General features: G+C 55.7%; 1 protein-coding gene across 4 annotated transcripts in view; it reads right to left on the bottom strand.

The window, feature by feature from the left end:
- Nucleotides 1-22,821, bottom strand: part of PLXNA1 (plexin A1) — a 119,710-nt gene extending 96,889 nt beyond the window's left edge. For 2 of the 4 annotated variants that reach the window (XM_027640246.1, XM_027640249.1), the window contains exons 1-3: nt 22,697-22,821; nt 7,004-8,350; nt 566-748 (exon numbers count right to left, since the gene is read on the bottom strand). In XM_027640246.1, coding sequence (XP_027496047.1) covers nt 566-748; nt 7,004-8,206 — 1,386 coding nt within the window. In that variant the 5' untranslated portion in view covers nt 8,207-8,350; nt 22,697-22,821. Of the gene's footprint in view, nt 1-565; nt 749-7,003; nt 8,351-17,708; nt 17,727-20,576; nt 20,931-22,696 lie in introns of those variants that run through there. The other 2 variants (XM_027640247.1, XM_027640248.1) reach the window with 2 other exon arrangements.
- Nucleotides 22,822-22,962: the final 141 nt, after the last annotated feature.

Here is a 22,962-nt window from a genome sequence, read left to right as displayed (position 1 = left end):
GGACCCTACAAGGACCTTCACACAGCCTTTCCCTGGCTGAGGATGTGTTAATGGAAGCTCTGTTTATACAGGGCATGTACAGCTATAATTATAGGCATGATGTTATGATAACAGGAAATCCGTGCCCTGTGGAGATGCAGGCAGAGAAAGGCACGCACAGAGCTATTTGCTAATTGCCACCAACAATCAGCCTTTTGTGCCGTGGCGGGGTACGGGAAGTGAAGTCTCCCCATCACCGGGCTGGAGCCATCAACACCCACCTCTGCCCACCCTGCCCAGGCCATATGGATCTGGACAGACAGAGCCCCCCTTGTGGCAGCTACAGAGCAAACCCATGTGCCCTGAGACATAACAAGATGGGTTGTGATCCACCAGTGGCAAAGACTCAACTTCCCTGTGTTATAACCCTTCCAAAAGGCAGAGGTTTTGTAAATTTGGTTGACAGAGAGAAGCAATGGGAAATTGCCCCTCACTGGCCCTTTGTAAGTTACTCCCAATATATCAAGTCACTCACGGAGGCACAGCAGTCATCCCTCCCCATCATCATCACTAAGGACTTTCCTACCTTTTTGATCTTCCCGCTCCGTGTGCCCGCAAAGACAACAGTTTGTCCTCTGTAGTCGTAGGCAGCCACCGAGGTCATCCCATCCTCCTTATCCACAAAGAGTGGGGTCCCCTCGATGGTGACGGTCCCGCCCAATGGCTGGTTAAAATCCTGGCCACAGAAATTATCGTCGATCTGCAGCGGCTGTCAAAAGAAAGCAGAGGAGAGATGAGCTTTTTGCCAATGCCTCAATATGTTGGACCTCCCAGACGGCCATCAGCCATCGCCCACATTCACCCCACAGCTATGGCCCCTTCAACAGCCTCATCCCTTGCCCCCCCATCCCAGCCACCGCACCTCACAAGACAAAGGCACGAGTTGATGCTTCCCTAACATTCCCTATACACTGATGTGAGGCACTCGGGACAGAGGGTATGCAGGCCCTCTCTATATCTGAAAAAGCTTTGCAGGTCAAGACCAAGGCTCTCTGTCCTCCGCATCTTACAGAGTAGCACTTACAAACCCAGCGGGAGCCAGCGCAGCATCCCTGCTCCCCCTCCGTCCCCGCTGCTGCTATCTCAGACACGTGGGATGCCAGCACAAGCTCCCCAGCACACACACATCGCTCTCCTCCTCATCCCGGTGCTAGCTCCAAAAAGAAAACAGCTTGGCAGCAAGGCAGCTGGGGCTGAATCCTGCGCCCCAGCCTCCCCCCAGAGACAAAACACTTCCCAGCCAAGGCCGTGCCAAGGCAAACGAGTCGGGGCTCCTAAAAGAGCCTCGCTTCACACAACAAACACTCTACCCACCTGCCAGCCCTGTTCCACCTCCTGCAGGAACATCTTTGGGAAATCCCCACATTTTTTCCATGCTGCCTTGCCCCATACAAGGCGCCTGACTCAGCCAGCTGCCTCCTCAGTTCAGCATGAGCCCGTGGGTCTGGGAGAAGCTTTTGCAAGCTCAGCCCAGGGAGAGGCAGAGGCAGTGCTGCATCGGCCCCTCTCAGCTCTCAGGGCCATGATGGCAGGGACCTCCAGCACGGACAGTCCTGAGGATGGGAAAGGCAAAGCCAGAGGGATTGCCCCTGTGAAAGCTGAGATGCAGGCGGGGGAGTGGGACCAGGACCAGATCGACAGCATTCATACATCAATCATCGACCATCCTCACCACGTCACCCTCACCTGCTGAGCAGAACAACAGACCCTGGCCACAGCTATCTGGCCGGGGGGGGGGCACATGGGCCTCCCAGAGGTCCCACACAAGGCAACAGCCTCACATGGTCACACAGCAAAATCCCTGTCCCCTCCCAGGAAGGGGCTTCAGCCAAATCCGCAAGGGTGGTAGCGAACCCGGGTGCAGGAGGGTAGAGTGGCAAGGCAGGCATGACCAACAGGGAGACAGCCTGATCCAGTCAAAGGATTCTTCCGCTTCACAAGGTTCCTTATATAACTTTGAATTTTAAGGAGAGAGAGGATTTTTGGCAAGCAGCAGCCTCCAAATGCATGCCAGTCCCCAAGGGGTTTTAAATCCATACAGCATGTGCATGGAGCATATGGGAAAATGCCGAGCTCCCAAGCTCCACGTACACAAGGGCAGTACAGAGCTCTAATTCCCACTCATTGCTGCCTGGGAAGCAAGGGTCAGCCCAGAGCAGCTCCCACCAATAACCCACAATCACCCACACTTTTCTGTGCCCCAGCAGAATACACTCGCAGCTACAACGGCATTAGCCTCCCACAGCCATGGCAACACTGCTTGCCCTCCTCACTGTGCTGCCATGCCAGCTCCAAGGCCAGTGGTCCCACTCCCAGCTGCAGTGGGAACTCATTGCTGTGCCAGCCTTCCAGCAGGGGAGGACAGGGAACGACGCCAGCCGGTCACGTTCAGCCTCCCTGGGCGGTCTGGGGATGCTGGGCTGCTTCCTCAGTTACTCTAACTTCTGGTTTTCCTGGATGCTGAGTTAATGTACAAAGATCAGCTCCCTTCCCTGCCCGACTGCTGCTCACCCTTCACTGAACTGGGGAACTCCTACAGCCAGGCATGAGAAATCAGGGGACCCCCAAAACAGGAACATGGGGCACCACACATCTCTGCAACCACAGGAAAAGGAGGGAAGGAGAATCAGGACCTCTCCACCCACCCTCTGATTCCCAGCCTTGCCCTCTTCTATCCATTGGCCAACATACACTTATGCATCCTCTTCTGCATAACCAGGCTAGGAATTTTAAAAGAGCAGATAAGAGAGAATTATCTTCCCAATCACGAATTGAGATGCCAGCGATGTTTCAGCCAATACACGGCTCCTATCCAACAGCCGGGATCCCTCAGGTGCTTTGCTGAGGAAAAAACTCTGTCCCCAACGGCCCAAATAAACCTCAGCACCTTCCACCCAGCCACCTACAGTAGCAGAGGGGTTAAGGGCAATGCTGTGAATGTATTGAAGCCCTGGCACCCCTGGGTGCAGGTTTTGCTCTCTCCGAGCTCAATCTGCAGCTTCCTCAACCCCTCGGCTGCTGAATATGCAAGAGGAGAGATGTTTACGGTGTTTACTGCTCTCTGCTTTGTCTCAACATACTCTCTGGGAAATGACAAATACAGCTGCGCTCCGGGACCGAGGAGCGCCCGCCGCCACGCCGCCACCACCTCGATAAATAATTACGCCGACAATTAGCTCATTAACAGCAAACTGCCTCGTTAGGGAAGCACAGGCGGCACAGCGAGGTCGGGCCAAGGGCAGCAGTACCGGGGTTATGGCACCCACCGACTTCCCTGGCAGATGTGGGCTGCAGGGACAGTCGAGGCGGAGGGATGGAAGGATGGAAGGACAGCGGGACAGCTGTCCCCGGCCAGTGCCGGCAGGGACCGACACGCACCACGGCACGCGAGGGCCAGTGACCTTGCAGCGTTTCTGCCTGCGGATGCTGGGATCTGCAGGAAGCGTTGGGGTCTGCTTGCTCGTGCATTTACAGGGGGGTTTGCAGGGATCACGGCCTCAGCCCATTGCAAGGGGGAGCTGTTTGTTGTGGTGTTTTTGGTGTGGTTTTTTTTAGTTTTTCCTTTTCTCTGTGCTTTCCTTTGGCACCCCTCTCAGTTGCCCCTGGACTCCAGACACCCCAGGCACCACGTGCGCAGCACAGCAATCTTCTCTCTCCCAGCACTAACCTGTCTCCCCAGAATAGGGTCGGGAAATTTGGATTTCCTGGGGAAAGGGGCCTGAAGGAGGGGGAAAGCAGGCCCACAACACTGAGTGAGCAGTAGCGGGTGTCTCCTTGACATGCCTTGTCTCATTGCCTCCCTTCAAGCCCACTTATGAAAGCAATGAGGGAGCAGACAGCACGGCAAGGCTCACATCACTCAGCATTATTAATTAGCCAGTAATTCACCAGTTAGCACCATTATAGGCTCAGCTCATCCCCCTGTGCCCCTCCAGGGGCTGCAATGGAGGATGAGGGGGGATGCAAGGAGCCAGGGAGGAGGTTGCAGGAGGCCAGTACCAAGTGCCAGGCTGGGATGCCAGGCTTTTTGTGCATTAATCGCTGCTCAGGAATAATCTCAGTGTGGTACAGTTTGTTACCACCTGCATTTTTCTGACTGCCCTGGAAAGGATTTGGCTTATCCCAGCCTGCTTTTGGGCCCGTTTGTCACCAGCCATTGCCCTGTGCCAGCAAGCTGGGCAGCAAACCCCATTGAGGAGTCAAAACTCATTTTCTCCCTGGAGCGGCCCAGGGAAAACTGATGCCCACATCCTGCATGCTCCAGGCACTGGCTCTGCCCACACTGTCAGCCCAGGAGTCAAGGACTCCAAGAACCCTAAATAGCTCCCTGCTGCAATATCTGCACTCCAGCTCCAGCCCGGTGCCCTTTCCCATCCCTGCTACACCAGACCATCATCCCCCCAGTTTGGGAATGCACAGGTGCACTGAGCACGTATGGCCATAGGCACACAGAACCCCCAGCCCTGCACTGCACAGGGGAAGAAAAGAGCCTGGCTCTTTTCACACAACACCAAACCCCTCTCAGTGAAACACTGTCAGCAGCAGAGCCTCTGGAGGGGTTCAGGGGTGATTTAGTCAGCAGGGCTGGTGCAGAGGAATGGACAGGGTGGTTCTGCAAGGTGACTGCTCCATACACAAGTCTGAGTACACCAGCACGAGGGGTCTTGCTCCTGAGCCAGCTCACTACCCTTCCTGCTGCTGCATCACTGGATCCCAGAAGGAGAGAGAGAGAAATGGGAGGCAGGAATTCACTCCTCTCGCCAGCGCTGGAGAGGAACCACTAACATCTCCTGAGCTATCTGCCAAGCCTGGCAGCCTCTCTTCCTGGCTCCAACACTAACTCTGGAGAGTCAGAGCTACCCTGCAGCACTGGGGATGAGCATCCCTTGGCCCTGTGCTGCTCAAGAACCACGAGTGCAATGCTGGCAAAACTTCTTCCAGCATAAACCATGAAGGAGTAGAGCAAGAGAGCTCCTTGCACATTTTCCATAGGGATGGGGTGTAATTCCCAAGCAACTACTGACTTGAGCAATTGCATTCTGCCTCCTTAAAAATTAAAAAACAACATGGCCTTTATTTTCTGGCCAGCACTCACTACCAAGAGATCCGTCACTGTCATCACCCACCCTAGAGGTGGCTTTATTTTATTAGGGGCACAGAAATTCCTGCCAGAAAGAGGTAACATGCTCCAAGGGGTCTGTTTTGGCTTGTTCTCAGCAAGCTGAGGGCTTGACTCATGATCCAGTCATGTCTTTTGCAGCTCAGCCTGTCAGCCAGAGAAGGACAGGGACAGAAAACACTGCCTGGATCCCCTGGGGGAGGGTGGTACTCTCCAACCCACCCCATATGAACATAGAAGCACCTGCATCATGGCACACATCCTTCCACCCCACAAGAGCCACACGTCTGCAGGACCCAGAGAGCACCTTGAGATCCACCTGCTCACAGGAACTGGCCACCAGGTAGCAATTCCAGGACTCTCCAAGCTTAGAACTACCTCCAAAATGCAGGGGGGCAGAGACCCCTCCCCAAACCCAGGGGACATGGCATTGGTGAGCCAGGAGTGCAGGAGGAAGCAGTGAACTACTCCGCTGCCGGAGCCAGCAGCTGCGCGACCCAACAGGCAGCAGTGTAACGATTTCATCATTTTCCAGCAAAATTGAATTAGTTCAAAGCCAAAATCTGATTTGCAGGCCCAGCGCTCTTGACAGCAAACCCTTTAGTTTGTCAGGCAGCTGTTAGCTGTCTCCTCCAGAGCTGCGGGGAGGACAGTGGGAGAGAAGGCAGGGCTGCTCCACAGGGAACCCCTGCCCACCTGCCTGCACCCAAAACCCTGCTTGAGCAGGGCTGGGGGCTTGGTGATGGGTGCCAAGCACCAGCAATGGGGCTTGGGGGAGGTGGGCAATAGCAGGTGTGTCAGGACTTCCACCAGACCCTCCCTAACACACACACTGGTACCCTAAAACCTGCCTCAGCCAGGTGTCTGACCCTGCCTGGGGACTACACAGCCCAGCCTGGTGATATCCAGCGTATGACCTCCCTGCTACCTGGAGTTGCAGCCTCCAGCAACCACTCCTAGTTTATAACACTGCCAGGGAAAAAAATCCAGTAACAGTAACAGTTCAACTAGAAAACAAACTCGGAAAGCCAAGCAGGGAGGTCCCCTGCCCCCCAGGGCTCATAAGTCCCACAGAGCAGCTGAGCCACCAGCAGGGACTAGAGGTGCCCAGGTGCGCACCAGGCAGGAAGACACCTCTCTCAGAGGAAAGTGCTTCCTCAGGTGGGAATCACTGCTCTAGGATACCAGCACTCACCTCCTGTGCCTCTGGATGACAGTTTGCACTGGCCACTCAAAACTCACCTCACTGACAGCGCCTTGTGCCCTCTGTCCTCTTCTCCAGCACCCCATGGAGAGGATGTGGTCCCTACATGCTGAACATGTGACCAGCTTCTGCTGGGACTGCCAACCTCTCCACCACCCTCCATCAGGTCTGCACTCTCCATCCCCCAAATCCTACTGCCTCCAACATCTCCTGCTTGGCAAGCCCCAGGTGACGTGATGCTCAAAATTCCACATGTGCCACCTGCAAGGGACTCCACAGTGGAGCTGCAGCAGATGCCCTGAGGACTGAGCATTCCACTCTCCCAGCCCAACTGACTCTCACTCCCCAAATCCACAGGGAAGGGACACCTGCCAAAGCAGGCACCTGCATCGGCATGAGGCCCCTTGCTTGGGAGTCCTCACGGGCACCAAATTCAGCCCAAATCCAGATAGCTGCCCCACCATGAATCTGTGATCTCCTCAAGGAATTCTACCAGGCAAATGGAGCGCCTTGCTCCAATGGCACCAGTCCTCCCACTAGGAAAATACAGCTCAGGTCAGGTCACTGTGAAGGGTCCAGCCAGAGAGCACCACCAGGAACCAGAAACAGTCTGGCTTGACTAGCGACAAGCAGGGACTTACCGAGTTGATGCAGCCCAGCTCCTTATTCAAGAGCCAGGGCAGTGAGAGTTTCCCTTCCCCTCTGTAGCACGACTGGATACGCTCCTTGATCTTATCCTTGATCTTCTTCAACGTGAAGAGGCAGAGCACAGACTCCTTGGGAGGCTTAACCCTGTTTTTCTGGCCCTGGGAGAAGATGGTGAAGAGGATATCCTCCTGCTCTGAGATGCCCAGGTATTTGGCCAAAGCCTTGCCAGGTTTGGTCAGATAGGCGTCCTGGATCAGGCGGTACTCGATGCCGTCCTGCACGCAGCCGATGGGGAACTCCACGTAGGAGTAGAACTTGGGATCATCCACACAGAGGCGGACGATCTTGGAGGTGAAAAACTGCTCCCCAGTGGAGTCGGGAGAGGTGAGCTGGGTGTCCAGCTGCAGGGTCAGGTAGTAAACAAACTGCTCGCTGCTGAAGCTGTAGATGTAGTAGATGTCAAAGGTGGGGAACTTGGAGAGTGTATCCGAGGGGATTTTGAGCTGCGAGGAGACAAACTCATCCTGGTAGACAAAGCCAAACATCTCCGCGTTCTCCTCATTGGCCATCAGCTTGCGGCTGGAGAGGGTGGGGAAGTACTCTGACTTCCCATCAATAGGCGTCCCAATGAAGAGCTTGTTCTGCCCATTCAGCACCTCGATGATGACCCCAGACATGGTGCCCGACTCGTTGACGCTGGAGAGGTAGTGCTCCTTGCGGTGGTGGGGCTCACCCAACTTGAAGAGGTCGTCCAGCCGCAGGAACTGGCAAATACCCTGGGAGGCACTGCCGCAGGCGATCAGCCGATTCCCCGAGTAGTCCACCAGCAGCAGTTTGTTCACATTGTTGGTGGTAACCAGCCCATGTGGGCAGGACTGAACGCTGGGCGGAGGGTAACACTTCTCATTGTCCTCCACGGGCCCTGTCACGTGGGTCCTCAGGAGCGTAAGGTTATTGGAGAGCTTGTAGATCCGATTGACAGCCCCCACGTAGACCTCCCCGGTTTTGTTGTGGACCACCAAGTGCGTCAAGCTCCAGTCTGTAACCGGAAAAGTCCTAAAGGGAGACTTGGGGCTGCCTTCCGCCAGCGGTAGCCAGGTGCTCCCCAAGAGCAGCAAGGTCCAAATGTGGATGGACAAGTGGTGCTTGAGCCAAATGAGCCACATTGCAGCAGCCTCACATCCAGCCAAGGCCATACCCAAACCCAGCCACAAAATAAATAGAAACAAACCCAAACTAAAGGGATGAGGGAGGGAGGAGGAGCTAACAGGACACAGTCTCCTCTGCTTCCACTGCGCTCGGCATTCAGGGCATCGTGGGCACGGCCAGTCCGGTCAGCCCTAGAGAGAGAAAGACAAGAAAAGTAGGGTTAGGAGGCTTTCCTGCACAGCGTCAAGCCTGTTCCACCCCACCCAGCAAAGACTCTGATGCTTCACACTTTTCTAGCAGGCAGCCTACCAAAACATCCCCCACCACCTCCTGCTCCAGAAAGACACAACCCCAGCGCAGGGACGAAGGAAACCTGCATGATGCCAAGGACAACCCTGCCTGGTCACACACCACACTGTGCACAGCACATCTCAACCAAGGAGCTGCCATGCACTTGGTATCACCAACCCAGACTCAACCACCAGCACCACCAGCCAGTATAGCCCCTCTAATGGGGGTCACTCTACCCTCACCCCACTCAAACCCCCTTGTGAAGAGTAGCAGCTGCTTGTGCATGCCGGCAGCTGATGCCTGCTGATGTGCTCCAGTACACCTACCACACACAAACACTCCAGTGGGGCACAGCTGGCCCTGACCTGCTTTTAAGACCAGCAGCAGCACTAAGGTGTTAGCCAGGGATGGCTGCTAACAAGCCTCAAGAGGAGCTCCTGGCCTGTTGCCCCTGCCCCACTCCACCACGGAGCTGGGAGCAGATGAAAAATCCCAGTTAGCAGCAAGCACAACCCAAGCCCCTGCACAAAGGAGGATCTCAAAAGCACCTTTTAAAGGAGCTGAGAGAGGAGAGAGCCCTGGCATGCTGCCCACCATCCCTGCCACCTGCTTGCCTGACAAACCCCAGGAGGGCCTCGGGCAGGAGGGATTGGAGGGAACAAGCAGGCACGGCAAGGAGAAGCACGTCCCTCCTCTGGCATTTCTGTGCATTACGAAATACAGGGCCAGCCATCAGGCAGTTGGCTTGAGAGGCTCCAGAGGAATGAGGGGGCACATTCAGGGAGGATGGAGAGCTCTGCCTCCTGCTGTGCCACAGCTGGGGCTCACCAACACAGAGCAGAAAAGCAGCAGGGAGCCAGCCAAATATCCCAAACCAATGTGACCTTTGCATCCCAGCAGTGGGGAGGAGATGGCTGCAGGAAGCCAACACACAGCTCTGCTCTCCCCAGCCCCTTCTTTACAGCCCCACCCTGTCTTCTCCATCCACCTTCCCCGCACAGGCAGAAGTCCAGTCCCCCTGGACTAACATGGGGTTGTGCAAACCCCCGTGCCAGCACACAGCCCATCCTACCATCTCAACCCATCCACCCAGGATGGGACCATTGTTCCCAAGGTCTGTGGACAGAACACCAGCTCAGTTCCCCAGCCACTGCAGATAAGCCACTGCAAAAGGGAGTGGAGAAGGAAAGCCTCCCTCTCTCCTCCCTCTCTTTATCATCCATCTCTGACTCAGCCCAGGATAACCTTCCAGAGGATCCCCAGCAGGGAGTGGCACAGTTAGGAAATATGGCCTGCAGTGACTGGCAGCTCTGCCAGCATCCCAGACCGGGTAGGGCAGGTGTCAGAGGGCAGCCAGCTGCACACACCGTATCAGCAGGGCTGCATCGGGCTGATTGGCTGCCCCAGCCTCGGCAGCCTGCTCTTGGCAGGGCTCTGGGACCCACCAGCCAGGCCACATGCAAACCCTGAGGGGCTGCATCATCAGCGGGCCAGCAGCTGGGCCATACAGGTACCCCAACATCCCAAACAGCATCCTTCAATTCTGCTGCTCCTTTCTCAAGACACATAGCCAGACATGGAGAGGTCTTAGAGAAGGGAAAGCCTTTTTTTGCCCCTTTTCCTGCTCCCAACAAACATGAGACGCCCCCCCCGGGCCAAGCCCAGCCTTGGCCACCCCTGCAGCTCTGCCAGTTACACTGGGCCCCCAACACTTTAGCAAAGCTTCCACATCACTTCCGAACCCCCTCGGCAGATCTGCATCTCCACCAGCTCTCCTCTGCCCATACACTCCCCACTCTGCTCCCTTCCACTCTCCAACACATCCACCTCCAAGGTAACAGCCTCAAGGGATACTTGGATAACAGCGAATGAGCAACACTGAGACCAAGGCCAGGTGCCACAAATCTCCAAGGCTACAGAGACAATCAAAGCACCAGCCCTGGAAATCATCCCCATGGTCCTAATCCCCCATGCCTAACAACTTGTCCAACACTGGGAGCCTCTCAGCAACAACACCTCCAGGGCAAGACATGCTCCCAGAGGACACCCACACTGCCCAGTATCTTCATTTTTCTGAGGTTGTTGGTAAGAGCATAACCAGGAGCACCCCAGATTAGAGCTTATTAGCCCCAAACCACCCTGAGGTGTGGCGCTGTCGGCACAAACCCACTGGTTAGCTCAGAAAGCCACCAGCCCAGCAGTGGCAGGCAGTGTGGTTTCTTGACAGAAGGAACTGCCAGAGGGCAGTTTCCCACCCCAAGAAACTGGCAAAGCTCTCACCAAGCCACTGCTCCCGTGTGCTGAGCCCCTCCAGGAACAGTATGTCTAGCTGCCTGTCAGGGAGATCACCACCAACAGCAAACTCACACCACAGAGAGAAGGAGCAGGGAAGGCAGTGGAGCTGACAGTGGGAGATTGGTGCAGTGTGGGGATGCCAGCTGGAGCATCATCCTGCCATGGTGAGAGAGCAGGACAGGGAACTTGCTTTCTTGGTGCATTTCTATGATTCATTGCTTCTATTTTAGGAAGTGGGTGAGAGAACTAGAGGTCGAGTTGCTGCCACAAAGCAGGGCTAGAAAGCCCAACAGGAGATTCCCAAATTAACGTAGGGAACTGCAACTCAGAAGCTGGAACGAGAGCAAAGTGAGGCAGAGCTGGGGCGAGCCGAGAGATGACACTCTGCAGAGCTCCTCTGAGATTTCAGCTCCTAAATATATTACAGCAGCAACATCTCGTCCTAGTGACCTGACACCAGTGGTGGTTTTGTCCAGTCCTGCTTAAAACCATCAGCAGCAACTACTGAAAATAAAACTGTACAAATTTGCACCCAAAAGTTTGTCTTCTTTCTTTGAGATTCAATGATATGGGTTCCTGAAATTTGGATCGAATTAAAGTAAGGCTCAAGCCCACCACGGTGGAGACAGCAGGGAGCCCTGCACTAGACCATGGGCATCTGCACAGCCCCAGCTCCCTGCCAGCGGGACCAGCGGCCAAAGGGCATTTCCCTGCTGCCACACAGCCTTCAAGTCCCATGGGGAGGTCATGGTACAGCTAACGGCAGGGCAGCTCCTCTGCTGGCAGGCTCTTGAAACCACACAGCACCTAAACCCCCAGGGGCTGCACTCAAGCAGCACCTTACCCCAGGGAGGACACAGCCTAGGGCCACAACAGGAGTGCCACCGGGAAGTGAGACCTGCACCACACACACCTCCACTGCAGTCCAAAGGCACAGAAAACCCCAGGCGGGCAGACACCCTGGAGCCAAGCCCCGCCCTGAAACAGGCTGCAATAAAATAATACACCCCAGCCCAGATGCATGCATGCCAACCAGGAGGGTAGGACCAAAAATACACCCTGCTAGGCAGCCTGGGCAGCAAGTGATGCAGTGCAAAGCATCCTGCAGGGCCGAGCATCTGCAGGGCTCACCCCACAGCGGGGCCACACTGCCGGCGAGACAGCACCGCAAGCTCGTGTTTTGTTTTCCATGCACACACACACACACACATATATATACACACACATATATTTATAGCAGGAAACCTGCCATCAGAAATAAAGCCAGCACAAGAGCCCAATCTACCCCAGCCCCTTTCATCTCACACTGCAAAGGACGTTTGCTCACGGTTTCACCTCGAAGTGGTCACGTTGAGATGGTCACAGCTGCTGCATGACTTGGATAAGGATGCCCATCTCACTGCAGCCAACAATCACACGCCCCAGCTTCCAAAAAGCCTTTCAGCAACAAGCCAGGGACATGCCCCACAGACACCTGTGCCCCACTTGCTGGCTGCTGAAGAGGTGGCAAGGGGCAGCAGTACTCTTCCTCCAAGGTTGAGAGCTTCCTGGTCCTGCAGCATGCCCAAAACCTTGGGTTTGGGATGAGAGTTCGTGCTTTGGGAAAATAATCATCACTTTTGATAGCACAAAGCAGGAGTACTGGGATGGAAAAAGTAACCTTAAAAGGCAAAGACTGGACAGAGCATTAAGGACCAGCTCTCCACTCATCCAGGCAGCAAGTCCAAAGTACTGACGATGCCGAGTCGTTGGCATTAGCCTACACAGCAGCAGCCCTCGTGGGAATACCCGGAGACAGCGTTGAAAACATGCAGACAAGCACAGAGGTGCACTCACAGACCCGCCTTGTCATCCCTGCTACTGTATCAGCAACATCCCACGGGTTGGCTCCCTGAAAACCACCCCTAGAGCTGTATTTACAGCCTTGCACTTTGCAAGGGAGGCTGGAAGAGAGGCAGTGTGGGATTGAAAACCCCAGACCCCAAAACCGACCCCAGAAAGGGGCAATGGCATCTAATGGGCCTTTAGCTGTAATCTCCCCAAGGCACTTGCTGCTCTCAGCAATAAGAAACATTTGAAAAGGGACCAACTTTGAGCTGCCAGTTATTAGCAAAGGGGAGAGAGGGGAGACTATCTAGGGGAGAGAAAAGCTTGCAGGCCACAGGAGAGGCAGCCTCACCATACAGCTGGTGTATTTTTAGGTTCATCTGCCCAGGAAAAGCCTTGCAACAATGAGGAAAGCCTGGTGGTGGTAGAGTTAGAGCTGCACTACAAGCGCAATCTCTGCAAGGGGGCTAAACTTTAACTCCTTCCTTCACCATACACAGCCATTGAAAACTATTTGTCTGGGGTCTCTCCTTAACCAGCAGTTAAATCATTATGAATCTTATCCCTGGCTCAAACCACACCCTGATGAAATCAATTACAGGCTTTGAAGCTGCCCCAGTGCTGCAATCTCCATTGCTATCACTCAATCAGGAATATCTTTAGGATCTTCAGTTTTCCCCCACAGGCAGGGGCTGAGGACTCTGTCCTGCCCTGTCACTGCAGCGAATATGGGCACAGCAGCTTCTGCTCCTGCCCTGCAAGGATCTTCTGGGCAAGGAATTCAACCTCTTTTGTCTTGAGAAACATGACAAGCAGAAGGAGCCATCTACTGCCCAAGGGCTCATGAAGCTTGACCCTCAGCTGAAAGGATCATAAAAGAACAAGCAGTGAGGAAATTAAAGAGCATTTTTCAAGCGCACAATTCCCCTTCTCCAGTCCTCTGCAAGAAGTCACGTCAGACCAAGAAGAACAGCTCTGGAGCCACCACGTGCTCCTACCATCAAGAGACTGCATGCTGCCCTGCAGAGAGCCCTTCCAAAAAGCACTCACAAGCAGTTCCAATAAGGAAATGCAGGCTGCCCACAACCACAACAACCCAAGGCAGAGAGGCACACAAGGATAGCCTCAGCAGGTCTTGCCAGGACTGCTTATCCCTGCCACAGAAACCAGGCATCACTGAGACCTCCAGCTGTGATGAAAGTGAGAACCAACGGCTGTCCTCTGCCTTATTCCCACAACTCATTTGGGTATTACAGTTCATACAGAGACCCCATGAGGGGTGCTGAGGGGCTTTCCATATGCAGCCCACATGCTGGCTGTGTACTTCCCAGGAGAGTGCACCCCACCCTTTCCTTGTGCTCCTGCAGCCAAGGGAGGAATATAAAGACCTGGATCAACTGATGCCTGGGATGGAGACCAATGCACCACAGGTGACCATCCGCACAGGACACAGCCTGCTGCCTCCCCATGCTGCTTCAGGAAGTTTGTCCATCAGAATACACAGAGCACAACACCTCATTCCAAATCCCTCTACCTCTCATCACGCTGCAGACCCCAATCCAAGGCACTGGGACGCACATGGCACTGTGGCTTCCTACTATCAACACTCACTCAAGGCTTCAAACCCCAGACTGATGTGTTTTGCCACCTCAACCAGGACCAATTAACAACATTTTGCCTTCTGCTTCAGTGCAAAGAAGTCCAGACCAAGTGCCCTGAAGGCCACCTTCCACTTCGGCTTTGGTCCACGCACTCCCAGACCCTGGTTCTCACATCCCATCAGTTCACTGCCCCATATAAATGTCCAGAAAACAGCCCTGCTGGCAGAGGTCACCATGGTCCAGTTAGATCTGCAGAGACCCAGAAGATCACGCACAAGCCAGGTTTCCCAACAGCCAGCAGAGAAGTTCAATGAGAAGTCCTCTCACCATCAGCATCCTTACCTTTTCTGATTTCACTCCCTGTGGCATAACACATCACTTTTCGCTCCCAAACCTCCTGCTCCACATCCCTCACTGGGCTATGGCAGCCACAAACACAACCAGCCATCAACACACCTCAGATCAACGCTCTCCAGATCAATGCACCTCTTCCAGCCCAGCTCTCCAAGCCGGGTTTTCCCCTCTCCAACACAAGCGCACACCTCTGCACCTCCTACGGGCCTGCACAAAGCCCTTGGGAGAGCTGCTCTTCCCTGGAATCTCAGTGGGAATACGGAGAGCTCCCGCTTTGCAATGAAGCACTGCCACAGGAGCATTCCTGGTTGCTGGACACCCTCTGCTCCCCGTAAAGGGAGGTCATTCTGGGGCTGGTTTAATCCTTGCTGAGCTGAAATTCCCATGCTTCCACCAAGCCCTGTGCTGACACCAGCATTCGTGCTGTCCTGTGGCAAGCTGATCACAACTGCTGCCACAGTTAGTTCTGATTATAACAGACCAAACAGACCACAAAACTTCTCCAATCGAGGTTTCCCAAGCCATATGTCCCTTTCCTTCCCCCCCTCAACCTCCCATCCTTCCCTCTCTGCTGTCCCTCTCATGCTGCCCCAAGCACTACAGCTGGAAATGACTCAGGTCCTGGCTCTGCTTCCCCTGCGGAGATCCCAGCTCAGCACGGCCCTATATTTTATTTGCCCAAGGTGGAGCTGACCCAGGAGAAGTGAGACAGCCAGAGAGCTAGCACAGCCTCTCTTGGCAGGGGGACAGGAAGAGAAGGGGAAGAGCCCAAAAGTCCCCCCACAGCAACACCACTGCAGGGGAAACTGCTCCCAGAGTCCATCAGGGGCTTCATTCACAGCACAGAGGGCAAAGGGTATCTAATACAACAGGGAGGCACCAGGGTAGGGGCTGTGCCCACACTCTGCTCTCTGATGGGCAGTGCCAGCACAACCCCCACCCTGGCACACTCCCAGCCCACCGCCCACAGCAAGGGGGTCTCACCACCCAGTCTGGGCTGAGCACATGTCAAGTGTGGATGCAGCTCAAGAGATGCTGGCTGGGAGGGAGAGCAGAGCAAGGCTGCTCCTCTCCCTGCAAATCCTGGTTGCACCCCAATCCACACTGGACCCAGGTGTGCCTGACACCGTGCACAAGGGGCTGAGACTCCAACAGGCACCAGCATAATGGATCTGCTCCTTCAGCACAAAACAGAGGAGGCAGCTGCCCACTTGTGCTGGGAGGACTGTCCAAGCCAAAAAAATCCACTTCCTGGTAATGAAGGTGGCTAGATGGCAGCTCCAGCAAAGTGCCATCACCCCACAGCAGGCCAGGGGGCTGTACAGGGCACACCCAGTGGGACAAAAAGATATCCCGCTCGGGTGCGAGCTGACACACTGCCCTGGCACAGTCGCATCCCTCCCTCCCACCTCTCGCCCACACAGGCACGAGGCCGTGCAGAGCAGGACCTCTCCCGCGTGTGCCGGCAGGCCCGCGGGCACCTCCGCCGAGCTGATAAGGAATAATAGCGGGTGGCGGTGGAAGCCGGGGCTGCTGGAAGCCAGGGCTGCTGGCGGCGTCATGGGGCTCAGCGGCGGCTCTCCTTCGGAAACAGCACTGCCTTCCTGCCTTCCTCCTCCCCCATTTCTTCCCGATGACATCAGCCTGAAAAACAGGTTCTTGACTTCAGCAGGGCTCATCAGGCTGATTCTGGTCCCGCCAGAGACGGGAGAGCCCCCCTTGACTCCAGAAAGGAAACAGCCATCCAGGAGCCGGACACGGAGATAAGCAGCAGTGGGCAGGCAGGGACTCTGCCAGCATGCCAACACTTCTAGGAATAAAAACCATGGAGAAGCAGATGGGGGTGGAGGCAGTGTGACACTGGGGAATAGATTTAAATGTTTTACAAAGGCCTCGGCATCTATAAGCTCGGGCTCATGCCCCATCTCTGACACTGCTCTGCTACAGGGCAGACAGACCCACCTAGCCCAAAACTCAAATCCCAGTGCCGACTCCTGGCTCCCTCCAGCTCCCACAGCCCGACAGCAATCCCTCAGGCTGGCCAAAATGACAAGACAGGACTTAACACTATCCAGTAAAGCTTTCCGAGGGCCACAGGTCTGGATGTGGACCAGCGGGGAACACGATTCTGCGAAACATCCTGCCCACCCACCAGCCAAGGCTCCAAGATTATTTTTAAACTCCTCCTAAAATATTTTTGGGTTTTCCTCTTCCCCTGTTGAAACTAACAGTCTGCACAGGAAGAGCAAAGCAGCCGCCCGTACACAAAGCCCGGCCGCATGCACAAAGCAAACAATTTACTGCCATTATAATTACCTGCGATGTTATCGGCAGCTCTGACGGGGTCGGCATTCGCAGAAGGAAATGTGGTTTTCCACATCATGTCATCCAAAACGTGTGTGACCATCCTTCCTCCCGCCCTGCCCAAAGGATCAGCTGCCAGAAGCACCCAGTTGTGCCAACACGATGTTAAAGTGGGAGAACAGCCCTTGGACGTGGGGCTACATCACACAGGAAATTTCATCCCCGAACACAGGAATCTGCCTCTCCTCTTGCCAGGAATTTACTTCTGCAGGAGAGCCTGAGTATTTTGACATGCAAGGAGTTGTTTAACTAAGCACGTAAAGCAAAGGGACTCACAGGGCTCCTACAATGACACCGAGACTTGCCTGGATGGGTGTAGATCCTCAAAGGATCGGGCCACAGAAACACCTGACAGTACTCCAGAGGGGCTTGGAGCATCCTGGTTTCCCAATAATTGTGGGAAACCAGCCCTGCTCCTAACCCCTCACATGCTGGACCGTAGCTCTGCTCCACCAAACTCCCAAGAAAACACAAATCGCTCAACATCTATCAGTTCAAAACACCCGTGCAATTAGCAAGAACTTTTTTTTCTCCCTCCAGTATAATTATATATGTTTTAACGCAATTACCACCCCTGTATTTTGTACATTAAACAGTAGGCAATCCAAGGAAGAGAGAGGCTTTTATTTTTCTTGGTTTCGCCTTTCTGAAAATAATAGTATGTCACAAAATAACTCAGGAAGAAGGGCTTATCTTTACCCAAAAAAGAGGGAGAGCAGAAGGAAAGTGGGAAGGGGGAAGGAGAAATCTCCCAAAGGGAAAGTGGGGATTGCAGTGCCCCTCCACGCTCCCCTCACCCCCTGGTCCCTACACGTACCTACACCTGGAAACTGTCACGGATACCACAGACAGGACTCGGAAACAGCTTCAGCCTCTGTCCTCCACCGCGACAGAAAGGAAAACTGGATCAAGCAAATGGTCGTGGTTACTCAAGCCGGGGTCATTAGCCGGATTAAAGCTCCCGAGCTCCGGCCAGCAGCACGGAGAGCAAAGTGCAGCTAAACTGCCCAAATTGGATTACCAACACTCCCGGGTCTCTGTGCCAAGTTGGACAGCAGATTGCGGGATGTTCGAGATGGGCAGGCGGGCACTGAGCCCCAGGACTGATCCACAGGCTGCCAGTAAGGAGGAGGAGAAATGAGGAGGAGATAGTCCCCGCAGAGCAGATCACCCAGACCCATGCAGCCTGACCCTGGCACCCCTGGCATGTTGTCACCCCCAGCACTTTCTCCAGCAAAATCCCTCACAATCTCAGCTCAAGGAGCAAAGAGGATATTGCACCCTGGTTCACACCAGGCCCTGAGTTGACCCCAGCAATAAAAAATCTCCTTTGTGGTTCAGGCAGCTCACAAGAGTCTCAGCCCCCCCACACAGACCAGCACAGAATAGCCCACAGGGCAGAGGTAAATTTGTCCCCCATTACACCAAGACATCCCACACTGAGAGGATAGAGGAGTCACCTAAAATAGTCCACCTTGCACCACACAAGGCAACTTCAGAGGAGAAAGGAGCAAAAGTGTTTGTGGAATGTGAGCCTGGCAATCTGGATATGGAGCTTTTCTCCAGACTCAAACCTCTCAGCACACCAGCAACAAAAAGGTGTGCCAAGCCTTAGCTAAAGGGAAAATAAACTTCGAAATGTTTTCCATTCAGGTTTTTAAATGGTGGCTTCCCCCTGGAACAAGGGCTGGAGGCAGCCACAGATGCGGAATGCTCAGGGAAGCAAGGCAAACAAGGACACCTTCCCATGCCCGGCCACACTCTGATGAACCCGTGGGAAGATGTGTATTTTGGCTACACCACACGCCAAGTGCAGGGGAGAAGAGCCAGGACTGCCCATGCCTGGCACTGAAATCATCAAAACTTATTGGCTGGAGTTTTTCTCCTCCATGATGGACAAGACGTTTGCTCAAACTTGACTTCCAAGTGTAGCTGGAGGACCATATTGGGGTATCTACACAGCTTCCGTGCTGCATCCTGGGCAGGAATAAGAGAGGCATGACTGAGGCTGTGGGTCAGAGACAGTGTCAGAACACACATGTTCTCACCAAGTACCACATATTTGTATGGGATGTTCCCCACAGCAATGACCAGGGCTCCAGACAGAGAAGCAGCTGGTTGTCTCCAGCCTAATGCCAAACCAGCCACCTCAGCACTGGATGGTGGCAAACACTCCTCATTTTGCATGGAGCCACAGCACTCTGCACCTCGCTGAGAAAAGGGGTCCCGATACCTACTCAGGAGAGATAAGGGGTTGTGGTCTATGCTGAATTGAGCTCCACATCAGTCACGATTCCCTGCCCTTGGGCCTTCCTCCACACACATGGCACACCACCAAGCCATTCATCAGTCAAACACTGGCCAGAAGTCCCCTGCCCACTGGTTTCTTCCATATAGCACACAACTACTTAAGGACACAACCTGGAAGAGATATTCATGGATCACAGCACCAAACCAACGTCCCATAAGCCCAGGTCGATGCAAAATCCAAGCTTGCAGGCAGTGAGGATGGCATATGGGAATCGGGGTGACCCATGCCCACCCTCCCGCTGTTGCACACAGGGATGGCAGCACCTCTGCTATCCAGGCTCTTCCAAGGTTCCCCTTCCTTCTGTGGAGCTGGAGGTGCCAAAAACCATAACTGACTCCTTCTTGCAAACACAAACGACTAAAGCACTGAAACACCCTACACAGAGAGGCGGTCTCACAACAAAGCCCCGTGGGACTCAGCAGCAGCCCGATGCTGCAGGCAAGGCTCCCCCCGGTTTGCAGGCAGGCGGCAGTGCCAGCACGGCAGCACCAGGCATTCCTGCTCGGAAATGCCCAGCTCAGGGCTGAGTCCGGCTCTCGGCTTTCGACAGCATTTAGTGCTACAGCCAGGAGCAAGGCTGGCAGCAACAAAGGTCCTGACCCCCACTCGGCCTAGAAAATAAAACACGGACAAGTTCCCTTCTTTAAGTCCGATCTCAGGGCCGGATCCTTCCCTTTGTTCAGCAGATGTCAAACGCAGTGAACCCACCGAAATAAATGGCCCGGTGTGACACACCGGGGAGCAGGGCAGGGGCCAGCCCCGGCTGCTGCCGCCATGGAGGAGGGGAGGCCGCCCTGCCAGAACGCAGCAGCGCCGCTTTATTACCCTCTTCCATTTCGGCTGCGCAGAGCTCGGGCGAAACAGCGTTCGCCGGGAGCTGCCGTCATGGCCCTCGGCCCCGTCTCCAACGGAGTTCAGAGGAGTTTGTTTCTCTCTCGCAGGGTACTGCCTCGCTCGGGGAGAGGGCTTTGTGTCACGGAGCACAAGGGCTCTGCTCCGCAGCTCCGTGCACAGCCTCAGCATACACGAAGGCGGATGCCTCTGCTCTGCTCTAAATCCGATGCTTCTATTAAAAAAAAAAAAAAAAACAAGCCAAGAGGGGAAAACTCTCACTGATGCCGCTATCACCGTGCTAACAAAAGCAACGTCGCCAAAACTTTAATCTTCAGGGGTAGCAGCTGCAGAAAGCCCAGCCACGCAAGAGAGCAGGAGCCAGCCAGCCCCCGGCGCTGCGTCCCCGCAGACCCTCGGGAGCTGCGAGCGCATCCAGGCTTGCCGCTCTCGGAGGAACGGCATCGGCAGCCAAAGCCGCGGGCGGATGGGAAGCACCAAATCACACACATGATCTGGTATTTTGAATCCAAACTTCCTTACCAGCCTTCCTTACGGCCCCGTGTCGCCACACCGCTGCCGGCACCGGCATCCACCGGCACCAGCAGATCGCACAGCAGTGAGCGGGTAGAAAAAAAACCTTCCCTCCTTGCAGTCACTTAAGAAATTATCCATGCATCCTCCCAGAGGCTTCTGCCCCACTGCTTTTCCTTGGCTTCTCCACCTTTCCGCCCTGCTCGGTCACCAGTGTCTTGAGAGAGAGACATCGAGTCACTCATTTTACCCACTGAGTATATACAAAAGACCCTGGGATTGTTCAGGAAGCAATTAGCCGCTGTTCAGAGGAAAATGGTGTTTTCAAATGGATAACCTTTGATGTAGTCAATAGCTTCAGCTCCTCTTTTTTTTTTCCCTTTTTTTTCTTCTTGCAGCCGCACACAAAAGAAATGAAAAAATGAAAAATGAAAAGAAGAAATCCAGTAAAAGGCTGGTAATTCCCCCTGACACAGCTCTCGCTCAGCAAAAAGGGATTTTCTGGCAACTTGAAGGAAAAGCAGCTTCGGGAGGCAGCTCATCTGCCCAACTTTTCTCCCCTCCGTGTCCCGAAGCACACGAGAAGGATTATGAATATTCATCCCCCCGTAAGCAGGTTTCTGCTTTTGTTTTGTCCTCCCCAAGCAGGAGGCAGGAGGGAGCTAACAAGTGAGGTTAATGCCTGTCTTTTCTCTCCCATCCGTCTCCTCTTTAACCAGTGACCTTCATGTTAAGCCCTGTTTACACACCAGCCCCCCTTCCCTGGCTCCCCCCACCCCGGGGCTCGGCCAGGGGCAGAAGGAAGAATTTTCCCGCAAGGAAGATAAGGGAGGAGAAGGGATTGCGGGATTTCGGGATTTATTTCAGCATGCCACAGAAATTTTGCAAATCCCTCCCCGATCGCACGCCGGAGCTGGCGTGCGTGTTCGCTAGGCATAAATGGGAAAGGGCTAAGGGACACCGAGCGCGCAGTCGGCTTTATTCGACCCCTTCCACGTTCATCCCGGCGGCGGGAGGCGCGCACCGGCGCGCAGCCCCGCACACAGGTACCGCAGCCTCCCACGCCTCGCTCGGAGATGCCCAGCGCTGCGCTGCCAAACTACAGCGCGATCACAATAGTAACAATCATAACGAGGGTGACGGCGGCCATCCCACCCCATTCCATCATATCCCATCCCAGCTCGCAGGGTACCCCCGGCATCCCTTCCGCCGGTGGCTGGGGAACGGGGAGCGCGGAGGGAACGGCGACGCTACGGGCTCCGGGGCGAGTTCAGCCCGGATGCCGCTCACCGCGCCCCGCCGGGATGCGGGGATGAGAAGCAGCAAGAATGCGTGAACGGATGTGGGGCAGCACAATGCGGGAACGGCAGCGGCGATGAATGTGGGGCAGCGCGACGCAGAGATGGCAGCGGGGACACGGGGCTGCACGGACCCAGGGATGAGAGCGGGGATGTGGGGCAGCACGATGCGGGTTGCAGGGCAGGGAAGATGCGGAATCCGAGGCGGCGAGTCCGGGGAAGGCTGAGCCCCGCTCACGTCCCCAGCAGTGCCGGACCCGGGCGGGCAGCAGGGCGGCGGGGCCGGGGCAGCGAGCCCCGCCGGGAGCCGGGGCGGGCGGGCTGCAGCGGGCAGGGAGGTGGCCGAGCCCCGCCGCTACACTGGGCAGGGAGGGACCCCCGGGACCCCGCGGTACCGCCCCAGTCCCACCAGCTCCGAGCAGGGAGGGGGCCCCCACCCCGTCCAGCCCGCACCTGCCCGGTCCCGGGCGCCCCGCCGCGGGACCCACGCGGGGCGTGGGGCGGGTAAAGAAAGAGACTCGGTCCCGGCGGGGTTTTTGTCCCCCGGCGGGAGGCGGCTCCCGGGGCCGCGGGGCGCAATGCGGGCTGGCCCCGGGAGGCAGCAGCGCGGCCCTGCCCGGCCCAGCCCAGCCCTGCCCGGCCCGGCCGCCGCGGCCCCTCCGCGCCCCCCGACGGGGCCGCCGTGCCCTGCCCGGGCCAGCGATGGCGAGATAAAGCCAAAATTTTTTAGGGGTGGCAATAAAAGCCAAATCTGCGTTATTTTTTCAGCAAACCGACCGATCGGACGCAATCGCGCGCCGCGCCCGAAAGTTGCAACCCCGGTTTACTCACGGCTCCGGTCCCCGCTCGCCTCCGCCGTGCCAGCCATAATTGCATTCCACACCGAGCCGCCCGCCGGGCCGCCGCCGCCTTCTCCGCCGCCGCCTCCTCCTCCTCCTCCCCCCCCTCCTCCTCCTCCTCCTCCTCCTCCTCCTCCGCGCCCGCCTCCCCTCCCCACCGCCACCTCCGCCGCCGCCGCCCGGGGCTCCGCGCCCGCCTCGCTCGCGCCGCCGCCGCCGCCGCTGCCCCGCATGAATGGGACGGGGCGCGGGGCCCCG

This window comes from Corapipo altera, unplaced genomic scaffold (assembly GCF_003945725.1).
Source record: "Corapipo altera isolate COAL_440 unplaced genomic scaffold, ASM394572v1 55, whole genome shotgun sequence".
NCBI lineage: Eukaryota > Metazoa > Chordata > Aves > Passeriformes > Pipridae > Corapipo > Corapipo altera.
The sequence above is the reverse complement of the archived record's forward strand: the minus strand, read 5'-3'. Positions and strand labels throughout refer to the sequence as shown.